At 40.3% G+C, this 27,574-nt stretch overlaps 1 protein-coding gene and 1 long non-coding RNA gene across 6 annotated transcripts in view; one reads left to right on the forward strand and one right to left on the reverse strand.

The window, feature by feature from the left end:
- Positions 1-23,333, forward strand: part of ELMO1 (engulfment and cell motility 1) — a 499,623-nt gene extending 476,290 nt beyond the window's left edge. For all 5 annotated transcript variants that reach the window (XM_058179684.1, XM_058179685.1, XM_058179687.1 and 2 more), the window contains exons 19-22: positions 1,239-1,346; positions 11,114-11,196; positions 18,839-18,916; positions 22,109-23,333. In XM_058179684.1, the coding sequence (XP_058035667.1) occupies positions 1,239-1,346; positions 11,114-11,196; positions 18,839-18,916; positions 22,109-22,309 (470 nt within the window). In that variant the 3' untranslated portion in view covers positions 22,310-23,333. The remainder of the gene's footprint in view (positions 1-1,238; positions 1,347-11,113; positions 11,197-18,838; positions 18,917-22,108) is intronic.
- LOC131196643 (uncharacterized) overlaps positions 1-27,574 on the reverse strand; it is a 114,320-nt gene that overhangs the window by 76,086 nt on the left and 10,660 nt on the right. Inside the window, exon 2 of the long non-coding RNA XR_009154792.1 lies at positions 10,868-10,939. This is a non-coding gene — a long non-coding RNA (uncharacterized LOC131196643). The remainder of the gene's footprint in view (positions 1-10,867; positions 10,940-27,574) is intronic.

A 27,574-nucleotide genomic window follows, 5' to 3' on the forward strand; every position in this document is an offset into this window, starting at 1 on the left:
ATGCTATATGGTCAGAAAGGTTTGTTATTGCTTTTTAAGCTATGATGTTAAGGTGAATACAAACCTCTTTCTGAAAGCAGGTCTGTGTCTTGCTTCTTCTGATCCACCACTAATATTTGATTGTGGCAGCCCATGAAATGTCAGTGAGAGGGAAGAAAGCATACATTGTCATGGGGGAATCCAGGTACATGTTTAAAATTTGCAAATTTATCAAGGAATTATTTTAGAAAAGGATATGAGACTAATTTTTATGGCAACAACTTTGCCCTATTGTAGTTGCAAATGGAGGTTAAGTTTTGTTGAATATAATTTTCTGATAGTGTTTTGCAGACATAACTTCTTTTAAGTTTGAGAATATTTTAAAATAATTTGTTCTCATGCCACACACAGTGTGTTTCTTATCTTTACCATTTTAGGAAAAATTCTTAAGGGTCACAAGGATATGGGAATTCAATTATTTTTTCCTTTTTGAATTCTGTGGTATAAATAACTATATGTAAAGATTTTAGGAAAACAGTATTATGTGTTACATTTCCTTTGCCATATAATAATTGTATGCTTTTTCAGATGAAAGCTGCAAGGAATCATTTCCATACATCATATATTTTCATGGATGGATTTTTGAAACAGTAAAGTAGGGTAGAAACCCCACTTTAAGACTTTACTTAAATTCTAAGTAAATATAATTAAGTAAAATACTGACATTTTGATTGCAGCATTATAGCAAGGATGAAGCATGACACAGAATCAAAGAAAATATTTAAACAATATCAAATAATTTCCCCCACTTGTGGTAAACTATGAATATTAAATTTGCTTCAGTCTTACTATTTGGCAACCCCTGAATTTTACATCATTGTTATCTGACCTTCTTTTAAGTGAAAAGGAGAAACTAAGTTTAGGTACAGCAAAACAGCATTTTGGACAGTTCCATATTATATATGCTGTTTATTTAATAAAGGTGTTTTAGGAAAGAGAAGTCCTTTCTACCTTTGTATAGTATGTATCTCTGCCAAAATTTAAACACAATCATTTTTAAAGAAATGATTGAATAGAAGATAAAGGTAATAAGAAAATTCATGGCGACTGGAGCATAAAATTCAGCTACAAGATTTGATGTTCCACAAATATTTATTAATAATCCTTATTTGTTTCTTACAATGTAATAATTGCTTGTTTCATTCAAGGTGGTGTTGTCTTGATTGTGATACAAATTAACAACTTCCTTTATTTATCAGACAAATTTTGGTATTGTCGACTATCTCCAAACCATAAAGTTTTGCATTATGGAGATTTGGAAGAGAGTCCCCAAGGAGAAGTTCCGCATGATTCATTACAGGATAAATGTAAGTGATTCATATCAAACAACTTTTACTTTTTTAACATTACATATAGCGTTTTACATTGAGATTTAGAATATGCAGTTACAGTCAGGTTACAAACTTCTTGAGAAAATTTGAATTTTCTGAGAAAATTGGGAGAATGGGGTGAAGAAAAAGGGAGTTTTCTTCTCTAGAAATAAAAAGAAAGTGATACAGTATGAGGAGCTATTCTAGTCCTTTTACTTCTGTTAGAAATGAATACCACTTCATTTCACCCAGTTCTCTGCCATACTATTCAACTACCTTCACTGCTATCCACAACTCCAGCTTTATAGTATCACTAGGATTCTTCATGCGGAGGCTCAGATAATTGTACAGCAAGAAATCTGGGAAAACATTAAAAATGCACCTACACATTACCAGGAAAAGCTTTCTTTAATCCCAAACCTTAGATTTTTATAAATAAGTTTGAGGCAGGGGTGAAATCTAAATTTTTTTCCTAGTGGTTCTGTCGGCGTGGCTTAATTGGTGGGTGTGGCTTGGTGGTCAGATGACTGGGTGGGCATGGCCAATAACAATAAATAATAAAAATAATAAAGTATACAAAACAATAAGAGGTACCAAAAATCACCTTTCACACTTTACACACACACAACACAACTGACTCACACACAATGTAAAAGCAGCTGCACTTCACCCAAAATGGTCCCTGCAACAAGCAGGAACCTCACACAGCCACAAAAATCAAAAATCACCTTTCACACTTTACACACACACAACACAACACAATCAACTTTCACACTTTACACACACACAACACAATACAACACAACACAACTGATTCACACACAATGTAAAAGCAGCTGCACTTCACCCAAAATGGCCCCTGCAACAAGCAGGAACCATATACAGCCATAAAAAGCTAAAAAACCAACTTTCACACTTTACACACACACACCATAACACAACACAACTCTCTCTCTCTCACACACACACACACACACAAAATGCCACATACAACTTTGTGAGATTTTTGTGTGTTTGTGTAGTTAGAGTGAAACACTACAGAAACATATCAAATCTCAGAAAGCTGCACAAATATTTTATTTTATTTATATTTTTTAGATCAGGGGTCTCCAACCTTAGTAACTTTAAAGTTTGTGGACTTCAATTCCCAGAGTTCCTCAGCCAGCAAAGCAGGCAGATTGAATTGCTCACTGAGGAGATGGTTTGCAGGCAGGCAGATTCAGTTGCTAGCTGATGCAACTGATGTAAAGGATGGCTTTGCCAGCTCGAAAGGAGCAGTAATTAGGTGAGTGTGTCATCGCAGCCCAGAACCTCTTAAAAGGATGTTTTCTACAAGCTCTTTGGCTGAAGAGCTTGTAGAAAACGTGCTTTTTAAGGTTCTGGTGATGAGGAACTCAGCTGGTATCGCCAGAGGAGCCTTTAAAAACCTTTTTTTTTTTACAACCTCTTCGGCCAAAGAAGTTGTTTAAAAAAAGAGTTTAAAGGGTTCTGATGATCTCAACTGAGCCGCTGGATCATCAAAGGGTTTTTTTTACTTTTAAAGGCATTTTTTCGGCTGAAGAAAAACTGCTTTTAAAAGTTAAAAAAAATGTATATAACTGTACATTGAATGAATTGTTTGACATGATTGTAAAAATAAAACTTTTTTACAAAAAAAAAAAAAAAAGTTAAAAAAAAAAAACCTCTGATGATGGTGCGGCTCAGCAGGGGGCAGGGCCAGGGATTTTTGCTACCGGTTCTCCGAACCACCTGCCGCCATCGCTACCGGATCAGGCGAGCCAGTCCGAACTGGGAGCATTTCACGGCTGTTTTGAGGGCTACTTGCATCAGACTTTTACAGGCTGTGATAAATTTTGTCTTTTTTAGCTCATGTTTTACATTCTTATTTCCCATAAGCAAACTGAAAGGCTATCTAAACCAGAAATATATGCACTAAGTTGCTTATTTTTTAGTACTACCATGTTTCCCCCAAAATAGAACATGTCCCAAAAATAAGGCCAAGCCTGATTTTTGGAGTAGGCCCTCCCCTGAAAATAAGCTCTCTTTCTCACACACACACACACACACACACGCACACAGGTCCCTCACTCCTTCAGCCCTCTCAAGGCAGCCACATCCCTGCAAACTCCTGCGCCCCACCCCTTTCACCGCCCGCAGTACTGACTGTACACCTCAAGCGCCTGCTCCTGCTCCATGGTGGCAGCCTGCCAGCTTTCACCCCCATGCCCAGGTGCCACATCCACATAGCCTGCACTACCAAACGCCCACCACAGCAGCCCCAGCACAAGCATCGCTGCCCCGGGGCTTCCTTCATAGGGCAGCCACTGGCAGCCAAGTTCAGCTATGGGTGAGGAGTATTGGTCATGGCTGGGACACCCGAGCTGTGTGTGTTGGCACTGCTGTCGGCGCGGCTGCCGGGTGTCTTGCTGCCGGGTGCCTGGAAAGAGTAAACTAGACGTGCAGGCTCACTGGTGGGAACTCTGGTCAGTTGGCGCTCAAGCAGTCAGAGTGGAGAGAAGCAGTGGGGAAGGGGAGGTCTCAGATCACCATCATCATAGAGTGGGAAGCACACTCCCTGTACGGCTGCTGCCCTGGCTGGGGTTTGGAAGCCGCAGAGGCAGAGTTTGGGGGAGAGAAAGAAAGACTTCTGGTGCTTTCCTTGCATGCAGCCAAAAGCAGAAGCAGCAGAAGTCTTTCTTTCTCTCCCCCAAACTCTGCCTCTGCGGCTTCCAAACCCCAGCCAGGGCAGCGGCTGCTCTGGGAGTGTGCTACCCACTCTATGGTAATGGCTGGAGCTGGAGCCTGGAGAAAGAGCTGCCCCAGACTGTGGCTTCCGCACAGGTGCTGGTGGTGCGTGCTGGCGGCATTGACTATGAGCTCAAGGACCTGGTGCTCACCAGCTTCTCCCACATCGACATGGTGAGGCAGAGCGTGGGGACAGGCACTCACGTGACTTTGTGCCTTCAGGCCACTTGCATTCTATACACATACCCTGTGGGAGGGGAGGGACTTGATGGTGGCATGTGAAGGGACCCTCTCTCTGCCGGACTCCCAGCTGTAAGTGCGCAGGTTGCCTGAATGAAATTGACTGGTTCTATGAAGCCCTACAGCACCTTATAGAATTAACACTAAAAAATGATGTCCTTTTCGTCATGGGAGATTGGAATGCTAAAGTAGGAAGCCAAAAGATAACCGGAATAACAGGCAAGTTTGGCCTTGGAGTACAAAATGAAGCAGGGTACAGACTGATAGAATTCTGTCAAGATAATACGATGGTCATAGCAAACACTCTTTTCCAACTACCTAAGAGACGACTCTACACTTGGACATCACCAGATGGTCAACACAGAAATCAGATTGACTATGTGCTCTGCAGCCAAAGATGGAGAAGCTCTATACAGTCACTAAAAACAAGACCAGGAGCTGACTGTGGATCAGATCATGAGCTTCTTCTTGCAAAATTTAGGCTTAAACTGAAGAAAGTAGGGAAAAGCACCAGGCCACTCAGGTATGAACTAAATCATATCCCTGATGAATATACAGTAGAGGTGACAAATAGATTTTAGATCTGATAGATAGAGTGCCTGATGAACTATGGACGGAGGTTCGCAAAATTGTACAAGAGGTAGCAACTAAAACCATTTCAAAGAAAAAGAAATGCAAGAAAGCAAAATGGCTGTCTGAGGAAGCTCTGCAAAGAGAAAGGCAAGGGAGAAAGAGAAAGATACACCCAGTTGAATGCAGAATTACAGAGAATAGCTAGAAGAGATAAGAATGTCTTCTTAAATGAACAGTGCAAAGAAATAGAAGAAAAAAATAGAATAGGGAGGACCAGAGATCTCTTCAAGAAAATTGGAGATATGAAGGGAATGTTTCATGCAAAGATGGGCATGATAAAGGACCAAAATGGCAAGGACCTAACAGAGGCAGGAGAGGTTTAGAAGAAGTGGCAAAATTACACAGAAGAACTATACAAGAATGAGCTTAACATCCCTGATAACCATGATGGGGTGATCAATGACCTTGAGCCAGACATCCTAGAATGTGAAGTCAAATGGGCCTTAGGAAATTTGAGCAACAACAAAGCTAGTGGGGGAGACAGTATTCCAGCTGAGCTATTCAAAATCTTAAAAGACGATGCAGTAAAAGTGCTACACCCAATTAGCCAGTTAATTTGGAAAACTCAACAATGGCCACAGGATTGGAAAAGATCAGTTTAAATTCCAATTCCAAAGAAAAGCAATGCCAAAGACTGTTCAAACTATCACACCATTGCACTCATTTCACATGCTTGTAAGATTATTGTCGTGTCCTACTCCTCTTCCGACGACCGGATCTAGGAAGTCCGTATCAGGCGTGGCAACGAAGCCTCTGCAGCTTTGCCAAATTCCTTCCAGGTTTCTCAGGGCAGGCAGGAGTCCAAGGTGTGACTTCAGCAAACTAGATGAGACTTTGCTTGACTCAAAGTTGGAATGCCAAAAGCAGGTCCTTTATATAGGCTGTGGGATGTGGCTCCATGTCTCAGCATTTATCCAGGCCTGGCCCTCCCTTCTGCTGGCGCCGCCTCTTAGATCTCCGGAAGCGAGGATCCTCCCACTTTGAATTGTCTTCTGCTGTTTGAGAAAGGGAGGGGTCAGAAGGAGTAGGCCCGAGTAATTCCAATCTGTGGCTGACTTCCTCTGATGGCTGAGCAAAGGAAAACACGCTGTATGAGTGAGGTTTGTTTGTTCATTCCTGACATCCTGTCCGGGCATGGGGCCAGGGCCGGGGGCTGGAGGCATGACAGGCCGTTCATCTTCATTATCAGACTCGGAGTTTAATAGCAGGCCCGGTTGGAGATGGGAGGGGCCCGGCTGAGGAGAGGAGGGAGGATGAGGCACAACAATTATGCTTAAAATCCTACAAGCTAGGCTCCAGCAGTATGTGGATCGAGAACTACCAGAAGTACAGGCAGGATTTCAAAGAGGCCAGAAGATCTTCGTCGGACTCCGACGTGGTTTTGCTGTCATCAGTTTCGGTCAACGCTTCGCACTCCTCCCTGAGGGGCGTGGCCTTCTTGGCGACGCCTTCTCCCACTTTTGCCGGCTTTCGCGCCTTAGCCGTGGGTTTCACTGGTTCCTTTTCACCACCAGAGGTCGTCCTCGGCATCTGCTTCACCCGACAGTCGACCGCTCGGTGACCTTCTTTTCCACATCTGTAGCACGCAGTCGATCGTTGTCTCCCACCCTCCGATCTAGGGACGTCCCTATAAGCGCCTCCAGGAGAATGGGCAGGGTACGGTCCTCCAGTACGCTGTCTTCTGCCACGGTATTTCACTAGTTCGATTTCCATCTCCGCTGCCAGGGTGTACCAGCCGTACAACGTGGTTGGAGAGGCTCGTGCCCGACACAGTTCATAGAGATCTCCATTCAGACCATCTTTGTAAATGTCCACAAGGGTCACCTCCGACCACCCTCTCATCAAGGGAACTAAATCACTGAACTCCTGGCTGTAATCAGCCACCGGTCTCCTCCCTTGCCTGATGGTTTTCATTCAGCCTTTGCCCTTCTGCTCTGCCAGGGGGTCCTCGAACCTCCTCCTCAGTGCAGTAATAAAATGCTCGTAGTTTTGCAGTAAGGGGGAGTGGTTGGTATATAGCGACACAAACCATGCAGCTGCTCTTCCTGTCAAGTTGTGGGTCACAGCTCTAACTTGTGCCGCCTGTGACCAATAATCTTCCCCCCAGTCTATCATGTGGTCATTCACTATCGCCAGGAACAGTTCCAGCTCCTTGGCATTTCCATCAAATTTCTCTGATATGGGGGGAATTTTTGGCTTTTTCCTTCCCCTGCGCATCCTCGCTTGGTCAGCAGGTGGCATGCGTTCTCCATCCAATTCAGCTGCCTCTGGGAAGGGGGTTTCTAGCTCTGGGCCTTCCGAAATCTCTCCGCCCTGGGAATCTCCTCCAGCTGGCCCCTTTGTATTTATTTCCTCCTCTTCTCCCTCCCACCGGGAGGACTGAATAGGGGATTCATACCTTTGGCGAGCAGCTTGCCTTACTTTCACTTCACGAAATAGACGCAATGCCTCTTCAAGCTGGAGGCTGTCTCTGATTTTCTGCTCCTCTATCCACTCGGAAAAACTGCGTAGTTTCTCCTTTCTCCTTGTAGTTACTCCAGAGGGAGGTTCCTTGAAGTCCGGTAGCCTCCTCTCTTCTTCCAACTGCAATTTCTCCAGCTCAGGGTTAAAACTGACAGAAGAAATACCTCCGGTCGCCTCCCCCAGTCCAGCAGCTGGCTTGCTTTCCATCAAATTTTTTCTGTCGACCCCCTCGGTATTTTGGTTAAAATCCTGGTTGGTCGACATGCTGTGAGATTTAACTTAATGTCAGGCTGCCTCTGATCATATCTAGGAAAGAATACACCTTGACTTCATTTGCAAATAAAGAAAAGTACTTTTACTAGATACATCTGGATAGCAGCTGCGCTTAGCGGTGCAAAGTTGAATCTGAGACAAAATATGGCTAACAATCTGTATCACCCTATTCCTCCCTCCCCTTTTCCAATAGGTCATCAGGTCTGGTCCAATGCCAGCTCCTTCCCGGGGTCCCGGGGTAATCTTCTTCCGCAGGTCTCTGGTTGTCAATCATATCAGGAATGCAATGTTCGTTAGAGTTCGTGCCAAACATTCCTGTTGAATTCAAACTAGCAATCTCCCCTCCCACCTTAATTATGTCAGACTGACACTCTTAAAGGTCCCTCTCTACTTAACTTGAATCCAATAGCTATGTACATTACAAATTCAATCCTATGCTATCTAACAACTAAATATAAGAAGTACAAAGAGATACGAAGTTTGGAGTGGAGGCTGACACAGAGGAACTAGAGATCAAATTGCCAACATACGCTGGATCATGGAGAAAGCTAGGGAGTGCCAGAAAAACATCTACTTCTGCTTCATTGACTATGCTAAAGTTCTTAAAAGGATGGGAGTACCAGACCATCTTATTTGTCTCTTGAGAAACCTGTATGCGGGTCAAGAAGCAACAGTGAGAACTGGACATGGAACCACTGATTGGTTCAAAATTGGGGAAGGAGTCCGGCAAGGCTGTATACTATCACCCTGCCTATTTAACTTATATGCTGAGCATATCATGAGAAAGGCGGGGCTAGATGAATCAAAAATTGGAATTAAAATTGCCGGGAGAAATATCAACAACCTCAGATATGCAGATGATACCACTCTAATGGCAGAAAGCGAAGAGAAACTAAAGAGCCTCTTGATGCGGGTGAAGGAGGAGAGTGCAAAAGTTGGCTTGAAACTCAACATTAAGAAAACTAAAATCATGGCATCTGGCCCTCTCAATTCCTGGCAGATAGATGGGGAAGAAATGGAGGCAATGATAGATTTTATTTTCCTGAGCTCCAAGATCACCGCAGATGGGGACTGTAGCCAAGAAATTAAAAGACGCTCGCTCCTGTGGAGGAAAGCTATGGCAAATCTAGACAGCTTACTAAAAAACAGAGACATAACCCTGCCAACAAAAGTGTGTATAGTCAAGGCTATGGTTTTCCCAGTTGCAATGTATGGCTGTGAAGGTTGGACCATAAGAAAGGCTGAGCCCCAAAGAATTGAGGCCTTTGAACTCTGGTGCTGGAGAAGACTCCTGCAAATCCCTTGGACTGCAAGGTGAACAAACAAGTTAGTTCTAAAGAAGATCAACCCTGACTGCTCTTTAGAAGGCCAGATCCTGAAGATGAAACTGAAATACTTTGGCCACCTAATGAGAAGGAAGGAGTCACTGGAGAAGAGCCTAATGCTGGGAAAGATTGAGGGCAAAAGAACGGGACAGCAGAGAACGAAGTGGCTGGATGGAGTCACTAAAACAGTAGGCATGAGTTTAAATGGACTCCAAAGGATGGTAGAGGACAGGAAGGCCTGGAGGAACTTTGTCCATGGGGTCACAATGGGTCAGACACAACTTCGCAACTAACAATAAAGATTTCTATTATATGTGGCTGGATCTGAAAAAGCTGCTATGTAATGTAGAAGAAATGCATCATCTGAAAAATACCGTTATCCAATTATTTACAAGCAGTTTAAGAGTAGCCCTCTCCCAGCTATCATGCCTGACAAAGCCACCGAACCACTTTCTCTCAGATACATAAGCAAAAGCTAGATTTGCCTCCACTCTTCATTCTGTATGGGACTACTGGAACTACAGACAGAACTCCAGGTAAAACTAAATCACAAGCTATGTGCTCAGGTGGCAGGGACATTTGTTGGTGCAAGAAAGCTATTGGCATTTTCCACCCTCGTATTAAAGAAGAATTTCCAGATTACCACAGAATTTCTAGATAACAGTTTGAATGAAAAGTAGAATTGGATTTAAGGATAGCCTATTCCCTACAGGAATAGGAAAAATTTAGAAACATTGCATAACATTAATTTTATGTTGTCTTTGTGTGCTTAAAGTCTAATGTTTTATTGCTGGTGTTTATCATCTGTATGTACACAAACTCAATATTTCTTTATGCAAGGAGGAACTTCCCGCCAGTGACCTTTCTCTAAATAAAAGCAAACTATCACCACAGTGGTCTGCAAAGACATTGCATGTGATTTGAACAGTTCTGTTTTTATGTCCTTTGCTTTTGAAATATATTGTTGGTAATGCTTAATACTGAAAATGGATTTTTACATTCCCATTTTTTCTTTCTTGTCATAACAGATTAATTTTATGTATCTTCTATAAGACTGGTCTGTCTCTAAAATCTCATTTCTCTCCCTTTTGCTTCTCCTTAATTTGCCAGAAAACAATACAGAATGTGGGTGACCTACTAGTACCATATCAAGAGGTTTGAGAGGTTTATTCCAGATGTGCAAAACTAATGGCAGCAGAAACTGATTTCTGTTCCAAGGCAAAGAGGCAGAGCCAAAATGTATTAAACTAGCAGAGGCATCTGAGAGAGGAAATTTGAAATATTTAGTCTTTCACCCTGCCAGCTGCTCAAATGGTTGCATGATTATATGAATAATAGGTTAGATCATGTGTGGAAGTTACTGTATGTGTTTTTATTTTTATTTTTATTTTATGTATTTTGTGTTTTTATATTTTTATTACAAGCGCCTGCAATAATAGTGAGATGAGCAGCTAAGTAAATTGAATAAATAAGTAAAATAAATACAATTAGCTGTATGCTGACATTATTTTCTGACTGCATTATAAGCATTGTTTTTAATAAAGGGTATTTAGATTAAAGGCATTTATTTTTTCTAAAGAAACAAATATTAAACTAATAGAAAGTAGTTGTCTAAATATTTTATCTAAAGTGATACAAACATGAATTTGTTTTTTTAACAATTATTTGCTAAAGTCATGATATACAAAAAAGACTTAAATTATTACACAATTCCTACAGTAAAGAGGAAAAATAAACCTGAATATACAAATAACACAAACATGTATAGATATATATATTGTGTAAGGACTAAGTTCTGGAACAAAGAAAAAGCAACATTTATGTTAATATTCTACTTACTAGGGAATTAGCCCAAAGAAATCAACAGGGGTGATTAATGAGTCAGCTTGAACAGATTCACTTCCACAGATTCTGGAAAACAAAAATGGATATTGATAGTTTTATCAGTACATTTGACAGTAAAATCCATTAATTCCTGATTATCCTGGTATTAGGGATATCACTTTTAGCACTACTTTCATTTTGCCTCTTTAATGCCAAGTGCTTTCCTTCTTAAATTCCTTTTTTTTCCCTTATCTGATACAGTGTCTGTGGCAGATATAAAAGCAATTGTTACAGGGAAGGACTGTCCTCACATGAAGGAGAAGGGAGCCCTTAAACAAAACAAGGTATTATTTTAAGTTACATCCAGTAACTCTTTAGCTGTACGATTTTGACAAAAGTGTCTGTTATTCCTTCTGCTAAAAAGAGTTTGCACAGTTCATTTAAATGTTCTTTTTCTAATTTGTTCATTCACCTATCTCAAATGCTCAGAGCCTTTAGCCACACTTAGTAATGGAATAACCACTCCATAAAACCCATTCATTCCCCTGTATGCAAAGCTCTGGCAGTTGATATCTAGTACAATAAAATAAAATAATAATACAATATTCCCTGAAGTTCAGCATTACATAAATTGTGGACAGGCTGTGTTTAAGTGCTATTGATGTCAAAATTGAATTATTGAAAGGAGAGTGGACCTGGAGACTCTAATGTACATTTGGCCATTTTAAATCACATATAATCCCAGATATAAAAGAACCTGTCATCTTAAAGTAATAAGCTTATCTTCCTTTCTCCAAAGTACAGTTAATTCATTCTATCTACATACTACTAAAACTCTCATGTCTGTTTGTAACCTTCAGCTGGGAGAAAAGATGCCTTAGAGAGCCACAATTTTTTGAATTAAGATACCTCAAATGGGCTAATTTACAGAATATTGGGACCCATCACTTCTGTGGGACTGAAATTTGGGGAAATTGTGCCCACTTTAGCACCATCATGCTGTTGCTGCTTCAGTGTACCACATTGTTCAGTCAGCCATGACCACATCATTGCCATTTCGAGTGTTCCTTGACAGTCAAGCCAGAAGCCAGAAGGAAGATTATTAAGTTGTTCAGATAAGATTTCCCCATCCACACATACTTCCCACCACTCACTCACTCCATGCCAGTGACTTACATATCCCATACCTGCTCCTCAATTTGTGTCATATCCCTGTGCTGTCCCCAAGTGGGTGACATCTCTCATGCCCTTCACCCATTCTTTCTAACCCACAGCACTTTTTGTGCATCCCCATGCATCCTACCATCTACATCACATCCCATACACACTTCCCAATATGCGTATCTCTTCCATACTCTCATGCACATTTCTACGTTGCATTCCTGCCATTCCTGACACGTGTGGCAATTCTCACACCCCCATGCATTCTCTCCAGTAACATGACATTCTCACACTTCCCTGTGTATCCTTCCCAGCCAGCTCTATTCCTTCAAGCACCCCTTGCTCCAGATCCATATTGCATCACTGCACACTCATTCCCTCTCCCACTGGGCAGGGACCACCTTGAACTTACAATTTTCTCCCAACTACTCCACTGACTTGAAAGCTTCCCACAAGCAAATTAAATGGGGAAGCTGGTAGGAATTTGAGGAAGGAAGGAATATTTGCAATACTGGATGCAGCTTCCCTCAAGGAAATTCAGTGGTGAAGCCAGAAGGCAGTCAGAGATCATTCTCACTCCACTGCTTTTTTGCCCACCTATGGTCATTCTTTACCCTGTCTAGCTAATTAAATATGAAATAGGATAGGATAGGATAGGATAGGATAGAATAGAATTTTTTATTGGCCAAGTGTGATTGGACACACAAGGAATTTGTCTGGGTGCATATGCTCTTAGTGTACATAAAAGAAAAGATACCTTCATCAAGGTACAACACTTACAGCACTTAATGATGGTCATAGGGTACAAATTTAACACTTAATGATACAACACTTAATGATAATCATATGCTACAATTAAGCAATCAGGAAACAATCAATTACAGTATAAATCATAAGGATATAAGCAACAAAGTTACAGTCATAAGTGGAAGGAGATAGGTGATGGGAACAATGAGAAATTAATAGTAGTGCAGATTTAGTAAATAGTTTGATAGTATTGAGGGAATTATTTATTTAGCAGAGTGATGGCGTTCGGGGAAAAACTGTTCTTGTATCTAGTTGTTCTGGTGTGCAGTGCTTTATAGTGTCGTTTTGAGGGGAGGAGTTGAAACAGTTTATGTCCAGGATGTGAGAGATCTGTAAATATTTTCACAGCCCTCTTTTTGATTCATGCAGTATACGAATATGAAATGATGATCCATTGAGTCATAGATTGTCTGGTTACAGCTAAACAAAGCTTCCAAAAATAACTTTACTAACATGCTGTTCATGCTTAGCAACTATTTTCATATTAAGGCCTTGGCAATAGCAGAAATGCTACTATGAGCAGAAAATGAAGTATTTCCATTTGCCTGTGGCCAATTTCCCCTTTTTCAACAGGAAAAATTAGCAACAAATAGATGGAAATTGTATATCATTTGTAATACTACCTAAGTCACTTGATCTGTGTACTAATCTTCAGAATTAATTTTAATTACATCTTGTTCCATCTTTTTATGTTTTTAAAAGTTTTTTTAATTGCCTAGCCTTGTAATGTGATTTTTGCAAAAAGAACACACACACACAATCTACAAAATAAAAACTTTAGTAGTCTATTTCTTAAATAGGTATTTAAATCAAAGATGCACTACAAAATTTATTTAACTTTGCTTATTCCCCAACATCTTTTTGGCAAAAAAAAAAAAATTGAAGAAAAGAGATCTTGAATATTTTTTTAAAAAAATAATTGAAGCGTGCCAGGACATTAATTTCTTATATTACTAGATAACACTCAAGAAATTGTTCAAGAAATGTCCCTAATAAAGATAGATGCATCTTTCTCAGAACATCTTTCAGCTTCAAGACTAATGTTGGATAGAGAGTAATTTATGAACTCAAGCACATTCAGGAAAAAAAGGACAAAACTTTCCAGGGGCCATAAAGATGGCCGGGGACTGAATGACTGAATTCTCCTCAACTTAAAAGTTAGGATAGAAATGTTCTTAACACCTAAATACAATGTGACACTGGTGATTGTTTGACTATGTAGGGGATAAAGGAATAAGAGTTTCACAAATGAAATAGTACGTATAGCAAGCACAGATAGGTAAGTCAGATGAACAACATGCTAGAAAGTAAGGCACATCAGAAAATTCCTATTGATGGGAGAGTAGAAGAGTCATGTTTTGAATTCCTCCTTTTTGTACTATGATGGCAATATGGCTCTTGCTGTGTCTCTTGTTTGTGTGTGTGTGTGTGTGTGTGTGTGTTTTCTGAGGTTTTTGCGGGTGTTTGTATGTAGGTTTTTGGTTATTCAGGTTTTCTCCCACGTAAAATTGGTGACGTTTCGACGAAGTCTCATTCGTCATCTTCAGGCTGGTGTTTACAGCTTCATGCTTCTAGGAGCAATGTGTGATCGCAGTTGTTTCTTCCTTTTAACTGCTAGTGGGGGTTTGAACTGATTGTTTGGGAGCTTGGCTGTGTTCTGATTGGGTGGAGGTGTGTTCTGATTGGTTGGGGGTTTGGCTGTGCTCTGATTGGATGGTGGGGTTGGCTGTGCTCTGATTAGATGGGGTGTGTTCTGTTTAAGTGGGGGGGGGCTTGGTTGTGCTTGGTTGATTGGATTCCAAAGAAATAAGATTACTAAACTAATCCATAAAGAAACCCCCACTAAAATCCAAGACAGAGAACAAGAAAATGGCAAAGCCTTCCTCCCATATATAAAAGGCACCACAGACAGAATCAGCAAGATCCTCCACAAACACAACATCAAGACAGCATTCTGCACAAACCAAAAAATATCCACCATCCTAAGAAACCCCAAAGACAAAATTGAGTTAGAAAATCAAGGAGTATGTGAAATCCCATGCACCGCCTGCAGCACCACATACATTGGACAAACCAACAGAAGAATAAGTGCATGCATTGAAGAACATAAGAACTCAGTCAGAAAAGAGGAACCAACCTCTTCCCTGATCCAACACCTTAAAGCCACAGGACATAAAATTGACTTTAAAAATACCAGAACTATCACCAAAATTGAACACTTTAACAACAGAATAATCAGAGAAGCCATCGAGATAGAAAAACGCCCACACAGCATGAATAAACGAGATGATACCTTCCGCCTACCAGCCATTTGGAAACCCGCCCTTATTGACAAACGAGTCCCCAACATGAAGAATGACACAAGACCCATACTCATGAGTGCCACACGGCATGTCACTACCACACATCCATGCGGAAAGCAGACTCAAACCCACACCGATGATGAAGCACGACCATGGACCAGAAGCCAGACTGCAGCTGCATCATTAGCCATTTCAAACCCCTCCAATCCATACATCAGCAGACTGACACCCACCATGAAGATGTAGCACAACCACGAACATGAAGACAAACAACTGCAATGCCGCTCACCAACTCAAATCCCCCTGCAACTCAGACTAACCTGAGCACAACCAAGCCCCCCCCACCTAAACAGAACACACCCCCACCCAATCAGAGCACAGCCAACCCCACCATCCAATCAGAGCACAGCCAAACCCCCAACCAATCAGTTCAAACCCCCACTAGCAGTTAAAAGGAAGAAACAGCTGCAATCACACATTGCTCCTAGAAGCACAAAGCTGTAAACACCATCCTGAAGATGACGAATGAGACTTTGTCAAAATGTTGCCAAGACACTTCCAATTTTACGTGGGAGAAAACCCGAATAACCAAAGACCTACACACACACACACACACATATATTTTCATTGGTTTTCAAGGGTATATGTATGCAGGTTTTGGTATGTTCAGGTCTTTTCCCGTGTAAGATTGGAAGTATTTAGGCAACGTTTTGATGAGATCTCACTCATCATCTTCAGGCTTTGGCTTTGTTCTTATGTGAGCAAAGTGTGGATTTTAACTGCTGTTTCTCTATAAATAATGGTGGGAGGTGTTTTTTGAATTGCAGGCCTAGCTGTTGCAAGCTGATTGGTTGGTTGTGTTGCTACATATTGATTGGTTAATGGAGTTTTTTGAATAGCTGGCCTAGCTGTTGCAAGCTGATTGGTTGGCTGGGTTGCTAATTAGTTAATGGGGTTGATGTTTGTGTGGGAAATATTTATTATTTATTTATTTATTTATTATTCAAATTTATATACCGCCCTATCTCCCGAAGGACTCAGGGCGGTTCACAGGCACATAAAACATTTGTATACAATTAAAATAACTATTAAAAAACTTATTCTAATGCCAAATATTAAAAAATATAAATATAAATCTTAAAACCAAATTTAAAACCCCTATAAATTTAAAATCTATGAATTTAAAATCTAAGCCAGTCCTGCACAGATGAATAAATGCGTCTTGAGCTCGCAACGGAAGGTTCGAGGTCCGAAGTTGACGGAGTCCTGGGGAGTTCGCTCCAGAGGGGGAGCCCCACAGAGAAGGCCCTTCCCTGGGCACCGCCAGACGACACTGCCTAGCTGACGGCACCCTGAGGAGTCCCTCTCTGTGAGAGCGCACGGGTCGGTGAGAGGTATTCGGTAGCAGTAGGCGGTCCCGTAGATAACCCGGCCCTATGCCATGGAGCGCTTTAAAGGTGGTTACCAACACCTTGAAGTGCACCCGGAAGGCCACAGGTAGCCAGTGCAGTCTGCGCAGGATAGGTGTCATACGGGAGCCACGAGGGGCTCCCTCTATAACCCGCGCAGCCGCATTCTGAACTAACTGCAGCCTCCGGATGCCCTTCAAGGGGAGCCCCATGTAGAGAGCATTGCAGTAATCCAGGCGAGACGTCACGAGGGCATGAGTGACTGTGCACAAGGCATCCCGGTCTAGAAAGGGGCGCAACTGGCGCACCAGGCGAACCTGGTAAAAAGCTCTCTTGGAGACGGCCGTCAAATGATCTTCAAAAGACAGCCGTTCATCCAGGAGGACGCCCAAGTTGCGCACCCCTTCCATCGGGGCCAATGACTCGCCCCCAACAGTCAGCCGAGGACTCAGCTGACTGTACCGGGATGCCGGCATCCACAGCCACTCTGTCTTGGAGGGATTGAGCTTGAGCCTGTTTCTCCCCATCCAGACCCGTACGGCCTCCAAGCACCGGGACAACACTTCGATAGCTTCGTTGGGGTGGCCCGGTGTGGAAAAGTACAGCTGGGTGTCATCAGCGTACAGCTGGTACCTCACACCGAAGCCACTGATGATCTCACCCAGCGGCTTCATATAGATGTTGAACAAAAGGGGCGAGAGGATCGACCCCTGCGGCACCCCACAAGTGAGGCGCCTCGGAGCCGACCTCTGCCCCCCCGTCAACACCGTCTGCGACCGATCGGAGAGATAGGAGGAGAACCACCAATAAACGGTGCCTCCCACTCCCAATCCCCCCAACCGGCGCAGCAAGATACCATGGTCGATGGTATCAAAAGCCGCTGAGAGGTCTAACAGGACCAGGGCAGAGGAACATCCCCTATCCCTGGCCCTCCAGAGATAGCATTTTGGGCCCTGGTCTGGTTCCGAGTTCAAGGTCCTATTATGTGTTGATGTTTTTGTGGGGAGTAGCATTTTGGGCTCTGGTCTGGTCCCGAGTTTGAGGTCCTGTCATGTGTTGGTGTCAATTTTTGTAGCTGGGATTCATTTCTTGACTAGTACTAATTTCCAGATGTTTGGTAAGCGGGAAGTATCGTCACTTTTATTCATGTTATGGGTGTATGTCTCTATTTCTATGGCTTCCATAATTATTCTCTTGTAATAGTGTTCAATTTTGGAAATTAATTTGGTTCCTTCAAAATCAATGTCATGTCCTGTTGCTTTAAGGTGTTGGAAAAGAGATGAAGTTTTTCTTCTTTTCTGACTGATATATATATCAGGCATAGAGTTTTCTTCCGGATATGTAAAAGAGCTCTAAGAAAAAAAAGATTGTACACTTACTTGTTCTCATTGCGTTCTCTTTCAATTGAGAATGTTCTAAATTTTAAAAAGAGATCAAAAGTTCATAAAATACATTGTAATGGATGAAACAAAAGTGCTTCCTGAAGTATAGCTATATCTGTAGGCCATAAATTTCCTCACACAGAAATTTACACACAAAAACATATTTTTATTCTTTTTTTACTCTGCATATACAAGTGCCTGACTTGAGTTTCGCAATTTAATATATTTCAGTTAGATTTCTACTTCTATAGCAAAAAGTATCTACATAGGAATAACACAGAACTTCGTTCCTCATATGTAATACTTTCAGCGTTGAAGAAAAAAGGCAGAATAGCACATGATTCAAAATTATGTGAAAATGTGGTATTAATTGTACCTGATTGGGAATTTAAACTTGGAAAATGTGCAGAATTGGCAAAAATAACACTGTATATACAAAACAGAAATTTGACTAAACTCAGAAAAGAATGGCTTCTATATGTATCACACATATTATGCAGCAAGGGAAATATAAACATTTAGAGTGGTATTTTTAAAATTTGTATTAATAAATACAAGTTGTTGGAAAAACAAAGTAGAAAGTCATAAAACATTGTTTTTAGAAATGTTTTTCTTTTTCCTTTGTTTCCTTTTCCTTGTACAATCTATAAGCAATGACAGTCACTGTTACTATGTTCAAAAATTCCTTTTTAATATTATGGAGATAACTCATGGTAGTTAGCTTGGTATCAATTTTTAATGTAATATTGAGCATCAAATGTACAATTATAGTAACTATTTGCCATTTAGACATTATCTTTTGAAAACACATATTTTAATCTTTTTTAAAACTGCACACAAGACACAAATATATAGGTGTGAATTGAGACTAGGAAATACAACTATAATCTCTTTTTTTACTTTATTATTATTGTGTCTTTTCAGGAGGTGCTTGAACTTGCTTTCTCTATACTATTTGATTCAAATGGACAGCTAAATTTCATTGCTCCTGACAAGCATGAGGTAAATTTATGAATGTTTTTTTTTTAATTGAAAAGGCAAATAGATAATTATTGCTTCTGGTCACTTAAACAGCACTTTACCAAATTCTTTCTTGGGAAGGGGAGGAGGTCAGATAGATCAGCTTCATTTTTTAAGATTCTAGAAATTGCAAATTCATAATGATACTTTGAAGCAAAAAGGCAGAATTTCTTAAACTAAACTAGAAATTCAAGATGACTAAAAATTTCAGTGATGCTGATAATTTAAGAAAACCAATAGTAATTTATATCTTATTTTCAAGCTGGCAAAATAGTGCAACAGCCATTCAACCGTAATTGTAAAAAAAGATTAAATGATATTAAAATATATCCTGTACTGTTTCCTTTCACAAAAAGAGGGAAAATCTTTCCCATCTTCTAGAATAAAGAAGTCAGACAGCTCTCTTGTAAAAAGGAGTTATAGATTTCACATAAACAACTGAAAAGTTCATTCTGTAATTCCAGTTCATGTTCTCTGGAATGGAAATATACAAAAGGGTCTCTCAAGAATGGTAGCCAGTAGCCAATAACTTTTTTTTTAATTTGAATTTATATCCCGCCCTTCTCCGAAGACTCAGGACAGCTTACATTGTGTTAAGCAATAGTCTTCATCCATTTGTATATTATATACAAAGTCAACTTATTGCCCCCCCAACAATCTGGGTCCTCATTTTACCTACCTTATAAAGGATGGAAGGCTGAGTCAACCTTGGGCCTGGTGGGACTTGAACTTGCAGTAATTGCAAGCAGCTGTGTTAATAACAGACTGCTTAGTCTGTTGAGCCACCAGAGGGCCTTTGAAATTTGAAATTTACTTGAAAATAAAGTATAAGTCAGTTTATAGAGGCATATAGAATGCTCACCAATATTTCAAGTATATGCCATCAGGGCCAAATTTACATTCTGAGGCAGAATATATACAAAACTAATTATAACTAACAGTGCTATAGCACTTGCTAAACTAATTCTTTCCTTTTTCTTGGTATCTGATTGGAAATAGATTGGTATCTGATTGGAAATGGTATCTGATTGGAAATACGAAAGTATATTATTGATTTTCATTATTTTTATACTTTAACATGTATGAACTACCTAGAGTCCACTAATTCCCAAGTGATAAATAAATAGATAAATAGATAAATCATATAAATTAATTCAGCAAGTAAAGTAAAAATGTAAAACTATAGGCAAGCCCTAAAATAAATTTAAAATAACTTTTAAAAAGTGGATCTCATTGGTGTGGAAGATTTCAGAACCATCCCCAAGATTAAAGCCAATTCAAGAAGAAAATTTATTGAACAGCAGACAGCTAACAAAGACCCTGTCCAACCAAAATTTCAAATGTCATGTTATACAAATACTCAAGATCTAGTGAAAGTCCTTCATCAGGGGAGTAAAGTAACAGGAAAACAGTAATCAGAAAAAAGTAAGCACTATTTCTATATTCTTGTTTCTTCATCCCCTTGTGTGATGTTCATACACAGTAATCTTTTATTTGCTTGCTTTTTAACTTCAGTTGCATATTGCAAGTTCTAGTTATTTTTATTTTATAGCATGTAGTCAGCTAAATTTAAAATCCATCTATTGGCATAGAATCCAAAACAATCCTTTATAAGATAAAAATTGTTATGGGTGATTATAATTTCTACTTACAAACTAGGATATAGGCTGATGTAACTGAAATCTTTATTTTTAGGTTGCCTTGTTTAAATACTTTTCTTCACAGTTGCATTTAATGGCTTTTTAAATCATCTCAATTGTTGTTTATAAAATCTCCTGGAATTGCTGATGATTTCAAACAATTTTTCTAACCTTGTTTCTCTGCCGCTATTGCCGTCAGTAATATGGCTTCTCATTTTAATGTTTTTTAAAAATAATGAAACAGATTTTTTTTACTGTACTGTTAATGATCCCAGAATTCCAAAGTGCTTTATCCTTAGCCAGAGTCAAAGCCTTCCCAGTAGCTGTTATTGAAAAAATCCACTTAAAAGAGAGACTGTCAATTCAGTGGAAGAATAATTGAATTGATGAAAGATGTTATTCTGTATTTCCCTCTTTATGCAGATGCTCAGCAGAAATTATTCCCTTTCTTTACTAAATAACATGGTGGTTCTGAATTGTTTTATCTCAAGATTTATCAAATAAATCTGATTTTACTTCCATGACCATAGCCACTATTGCTCTATAGCCATGATGGTGACGTATGGCACATGTGCCACAGGTGGCACGCAGAGCCATATTGGTGGGCATGCAAGCATTGCCCTAGCTCAGCTCCAGCACACGTGCACCAGCCAACTGATTTTTTGGGCCTTCTGGGCCAACTGGAAATTGGGAAATGGGCCATTTCCAGCCTCCAAGGAGGTGGGAAGGCAGTTTTCACCCTCCCCAGACTCTTAGAAAGCTCTGGAGCCTGGGGAGAGTGAAAACGGCCCTTCCAGTCTCACCAGAAGTCAGGAAATAGGCCACTTCTGGCCTCTGAAGGGCCTCCAGGGAGGAGGCCATTTTCGCCCTCCCCAGACTCCAAGAAAGCCTCTGGAGCTTGCGAAGAGTGAAAACCGGGCTTACTGGGCCTACCAGGCCATTGTGTGCCAAAAGCAAAGGGAGCGCAGGTAGGTTGCATGTGCATGCAGGGGGGCATTCAATTATGGGTGTGGACACACATGCGCATGATACACGCACACACCCTGCACTCTCCCCTCCTTTTGGCACGCGACGGCAAAAAGGTTAGCCATCACTGCTGTATAGTCTGCACAGTATGCCATGGTATTAATTCTAACCCTTTTAAAGTATTTTAGAATAATATATTTTCCTTTTATCTTAATTAATTGTGTTAATTAATTATCTTTTGTGTTTTATTTTCTTGTCGATAAATATTATAGACATTGTAAGCACAAATCACTTTTACTGCTGCTGCTTCTTTTTTCCCAATATGTTGATTTTATACTGAAAACATCTAAAAAATAACTTTGCTGTATAATGTCATACTCAAACAAAATAGTATGTTTTATTTTCATCCTAGATTACCTAGGTAACCAAATACTAGGTTACCTAGGTTATAACTTAAAAGTTTTGATATTGTAAAAATATTTTGCCTAAAATATAATTACTAAAGTGGCATGGTATTTTGGATGCATTTATAAAAGTCAACCCTCCCTCTTCTCCCCTCCCACGATAGTACTGTGTATGGACAGATGGTCTAAATGCCCTACTTGGAAAAGATATGATGAGTGAACTAACACGTAACGACTTGGATACTCTGCTCAATATGGAGATAAAGCTGCGTCTTCTGGATCTGGAGAACATACAGATCCCTGATGCTCCACCTCCTATTCCAAAGGAACCAAGCAACTATGATTTTGTATATGACTGCAACTAAATCAGTTGTCACTCCTTAGTATTTACAGTTAACAACTGAAAAGGATTTTTTAAGTAAAAAGAAAGAAAAAAACCAGGAAGAGAACACATGATGCATATTGGATTTATGGTTATGATGGGACTGTAAAAGAGCTAGTTCTCTGTTTGCTTTCTGCCTGTCGTTCTTATCCATTGCTAATGAAAAACACCACTTCCATTAATATTTTACTACTGGGCAAGATCAAAAGAGTTTTTCAACATAAAAGGTGTTACCAAAGGAAATTTCTTATTTTTTAAAATGCTGGAGCACAGTTCCAAATAAAAAAGACAATGTGACCTAACAGCACAATCACCAAACTAGATCCAGCATTGCAGGTGCTTTAACAAGAGAGAAAGAAGTAGAGAACAGTAAATGAGGAAGTAAGAGTTGTCTCCCAGCAGTCACTTCAGATCTTTGAATCAACAGGATATCTCAATAAAAATGATTATTACCACTTGCAGCTTCTACACTGTTGTAGTTGTGATTCACCATTATCTTTATCAGCACCAACATCTTAAGTCAAGTGACTGGTTTTCTTTAAAATTCACAGATCATATTACAGACATTTGTAATCCCCTAATACCCACAAATTAGTATCTCATCTGAAATGTCCACACGTTTAACAAAGCTACTTGCTCTTTGTGTCCTGTTGTATAATTATATATCACTAACTGAAAGCAGTGGGCATTTTTTAGTCCAGGCTGTGATTGATTATTTTGTTTGCAAAATGGCAGATGCCATAAATACTGAAAATGCTGTGTTCAGGATTATGTTGTAGAAATGTGCAGAGTATTAAAAAATTTCAATGAACTTGGGATTTGTATAAAACATTTGAACAATACTTGCCCAATTTATATATAATCAAAAACAAAATTATATTGTGTGTACTTACTTTATTAAAAAAAATACCTGTTTTAAATCCTATATTCTACTTGGAACATTCTCCTTGGAGAGAATTTATGCCAACATTCCCATCAACATTGCTATGAATAAAACTGAACTTGTGCTTATGCCTGAAATTGTGTTCTTTTCATAAGTTCTTGTTTTTTGTTATCATTTCTAATGTTTCTCTGTTATTGGTAAAAGACAAGACAACTGTGAATAAGTCTGCTGTTATATTCTGAATGAAATAAAAAAAAGTATTGTTGAATTATCTAAAAATTGAGCAGAAAAGAGGCCATGAATTTTCACCATTAACCCATAACAGAAGAATCAGCTTGCAGTAGGAAAACAATGCTGCAAATGATATTTTGCAGGCCAGATACTAATTTATGCAGCTATACAGTCAGCTACATCCCATATAGGAAAGCAGATTATTCTCTTAGTCTCCTAATGCTAGAAAGAATTGATTGGTGGATTGTATATATTTCTAATCCCTGATTGACTGACTTTATTAGTTCAGTTCAGTCTGCCCTCAGCATAAATAAAACTCAGCCATGGATTTCTAGAAAAACTGTTTTTGTTTTGTGGAGCTGAATATATACCAACTTTTCAGTTAATTACAGGAAAGACAAATAATCTGTAATTCAGTTAATTACATGGAAAGACAAATAAGACTACCTCCATGTTTTTAACCAACAATATGTTCATGTGACTCTTCTTCTCTGGAATTGTTGTTTCTTGCTAACTTGTTTTTTTATAGAATATCTCCATGACATGATCGTAGCTCATTGCATTCCAGAACATAGGAGGAGACTTCCATAATCTTTCAGTTGAAGAATGCTGATTAAATTGCATAATCTATTAGCCAGCATCCAGCCAATTGACTTCTCAGGGAGGCATCAGTATGGAGAAAGCTGTATCTTAAAAAGACTTTGGCCATGGAACAAATTAGTTATATTAGTATTATGATAATAGTATAATTAATGTTCTGCAGATCTTCCAAGTGCAAAATAGATGGCATCTTCTAATATTCATAAACATAGTTGTTATGTTTGGGCAATGAAGAGGCAGGAGATGATACAAGTGACAACAGCTCTTTAGTTTATTGTGATCCCAGCAAAGACCAACAGGCAAAACCCCTCTTTAAATAGTAATTTGGCTGAGGCACCAGCCAATCAGCAACGTGCTTTTTTCCCGCCTAAATTTCCCTCCTGAAATTCAAATACATTACACTATGTATTTGAATGATATGGCCAGGACAAATAAGAGGATGTTCTAAGATACTAAACTTCAGAGACCCTTTTTCAGAACTATAGGTTTTTTATGAATTTATTCAACCCTGGAGATTTTGTCAGAGATGGGGTGTTACTATATATAGGTAAATGGACTGAATTAGTTCTCCAGTGTTGTCTGATATAATAGACATAGTATACTCATTGGCATTATATTATATTTATTTGCAGGATAGTTGATTAATTTTATCAAATTGCTTCTTAATGTGTGGCATACATTTACTTGCTTCTGGCAGAGATTTTTGTATCCTGAGATCCCAATGAAACCCCAAAATGCTAGATTAAATCATGCAATTTTCTGACAGAGAAAAACAGTTAATGGATTGTAAATGTGACAAAACAATTCCATGTGGTATAATAATTTTGAAGGATTTATCAAGAAAAGAATATTATCTTTGATGACCTTTATGATTTGTTTTGAATTACATGTGTCTACTGTACTTAAATTGCCATTATATGAATTTGAGAGCTGATTAAGCACACAACTAAATCCTGGTGGGAGGGAAGAAGCCTCTGGTGGCGCAACAGGCTAATGCAGCCTGTAATTAACATCAACTGCTTGCAATATTGCAGGTTCAAGTCCCACCAGGCCCAAGGTTGACTCAGCCTTCCATCCTTTATAAGGTAGGTAAAATGAGGACCCAGATTGTTGGGGGGCAATAAGTTGACTTTGTATATAGTATACAAATGGATGAAGACTATTGCCTGACATAGTGTAAGCCGCCCTGGGTCTTCGGAGAAGGGCGGGATATAAATCCAAAAAAAAAAAAAGAGAGAATAATATCATTTGGAATAAAGAATTACCTATCTCTGATTCTTCCAAGATTCTGAAGTATAAAACATTGTTCCCAAAATATTCAGAGGAGATTTGCCCTGTGTTCATCCCACTTGCCATCATCAATACTGCTTTGTCTTATCATTATTTTTGGACTTCTGGTAGTTAATATTTACTTCTGAAGATCACAAAAGCGTGCAATAGCATCCAGTGCTCTTTTGAGTCCAATTTGAGAATAAGAAATGACCACAGCATTGCCAGGGGCAATGTAGAGGGATCAGACATCCATAAATTTGGAGAACATGAATAATGAGGGGATCTAAGACGTTCACCATATTGTTGATATAAAAGTTGAATAGTGCAGATATTAACATCCATCTGTCTGATATCTTTGGAAGTATTTTCCTTCTGAATGCGTCTTAAAGATTTGAAACAAGTGTCAGATCCCATATATTTCTATTGGGACACTGGCATTCTGGTGATGGGGGGAGGATTGAAGGGATCTCTGTCTGAAGTTTCTGTTTCTTTTTCCTGCATTGCTGTGTTGTGAGTTTCTGTTTCCTGCATTGCTGTTCTGCGAGAGCGGTTTTATTTGCACAACTTTAAATTGTTTTTTTTAAGTAAGAATAATTAGTTTCTGCCTAGACCTCTTGCTATCACAAGCCATTCAATAAAAGCTTTTGGAACAACTTCAGTTTCAAGAGTCCTGCTTTCTTGGGAAGAATGGAGAGACAAGACTTTACATAAGTCAGGAACTGCAAACTGGTCAACCAGGAGAGGTAACAATCCTACCGTGGGGACTGTGCACACCATGTGTGCCCAGGGCAGCGACCACAAAGAAGCTTAATGCTGGGGGAGAACCCACTCCCAAGATCCAAGCATAGAAGGACCTCAATGCCTGGATTGAGCTGAATATTGCCTCAAGCACCACTGCCAAGCCGAGGTGGTCCATCAGTGTTGGGAAGAAGGAAAGCTCGGGCGGCAGGACCAAAGATATAACCCTCACCAGTGGGAGCTGCTGACCTGGCTAGAACCAGGAGATGGAAGACCTCTACAGCAACAACGAACTGGAAGAAGCTCCAGACTGGTCCAACCAACTCCTAAGGGAAGCCATGAACCTCATGAGGGAGGCCATCCATGGCATACAGATCCAGGGCGCCCCGGCTTGTGCTGTGTGTGAGGTAGCGCAAAAGGAGGCTACCGATGAATAAAGGGGATCCCCAACCCGAGGGGCATCTACTGAAATCACAGGTGCTACTAGTGAACCCATTGCCATCATGGAAAATCCACCCAAGAGACATCTCTATGCAATGGAAGGCACCCCCTCTTGGCAGCAAATTCAATAGGAATCCCCAACAACTGGGATTTTTCCTTGCACACTATTGACCTACATGCAGGCGTATGGGAGGGACCTCCCTAAAGAAGGCACCAAGTTAGGGTTGTCACACTAGCTCTAGAAGGATCAGCTGCATGTTGAATGGTGAGCCTCCATAATGCAGATGCACTGGAGCTTCACAACTTCAACCGCTTCATGACAGCCCTGAGATGAAGATTTGAGGCCCCCCAGCCGACCACCAGGCTAGAGACCATATAAGGGTCACCGAATACATCGAAGAGTTTCATGACCTGACTTGCCATGTAGATTGGCCAGAGGAAATGAGTTTTTCAAAGATGGCTTAAACGATTACCCGTACAATGCCTGCTTTGCCCATGGAGCCCCAGTCCTCCTGCATGGCTGGTGTGTCTTGACTAAGGAAGCTGAAATTGACCAAACTCGAAACCAGGACCGCACAAGCTGCTCCTGGAAGAGAACCCAAGCAGAAGGGAGGGAACCAAACCTCATTGTGACCCGCTGTACTCAGCCACCTGCTTCAATTGCTTGAAGGAAGGCCACCGCGCAGCTGAGTGCCATGTGAGGATGTCCACCTGAACGGGAGGGAAGCAGGTCAAAGCCACCACCACATTCCAGAGACACCGTCCTAAAGACCCATACAGTCATTGAGTTCCTGCTGGAATTAATGACTTTGTGAGGAACTTGACTTCTCTGGTGGAGGAACCCGTTCAGTCAGAGAGCGACTACAAAGACACTTTGGTAAGTGGGGTTGTTGAACCCCTTACAACCCCTCTAGAACTGTTAATCCATTAACAAGGAGAAAAATGAGACTTAAAGCATTTCTTGATTCAGGGTGCATGAGAAGCCTAATAAGCCAAACTCCGGTCGGGGAACTGGGCATTCAAGTAAGGCCACTAAAAACCCCGGTCTCATTCTGCCAACTTGATGGATCCATTGCGGGTGGT

The sequence above is a fragment of the Ahaetulla prasina genome, chromosome 4 (assembly GCF_028640845.1).
Source record: "Ahaetulla prasina isolate Xishuangbanna chromosome 4, ASM2864084v1, whole genome shotgun sequence".
Lineage (NCBI taxonomy): Eukaryota > Metazoa > Chordata > Lepidosauria > Squamata > Colubridae > Ahaetulla > Ahaetulla prasina.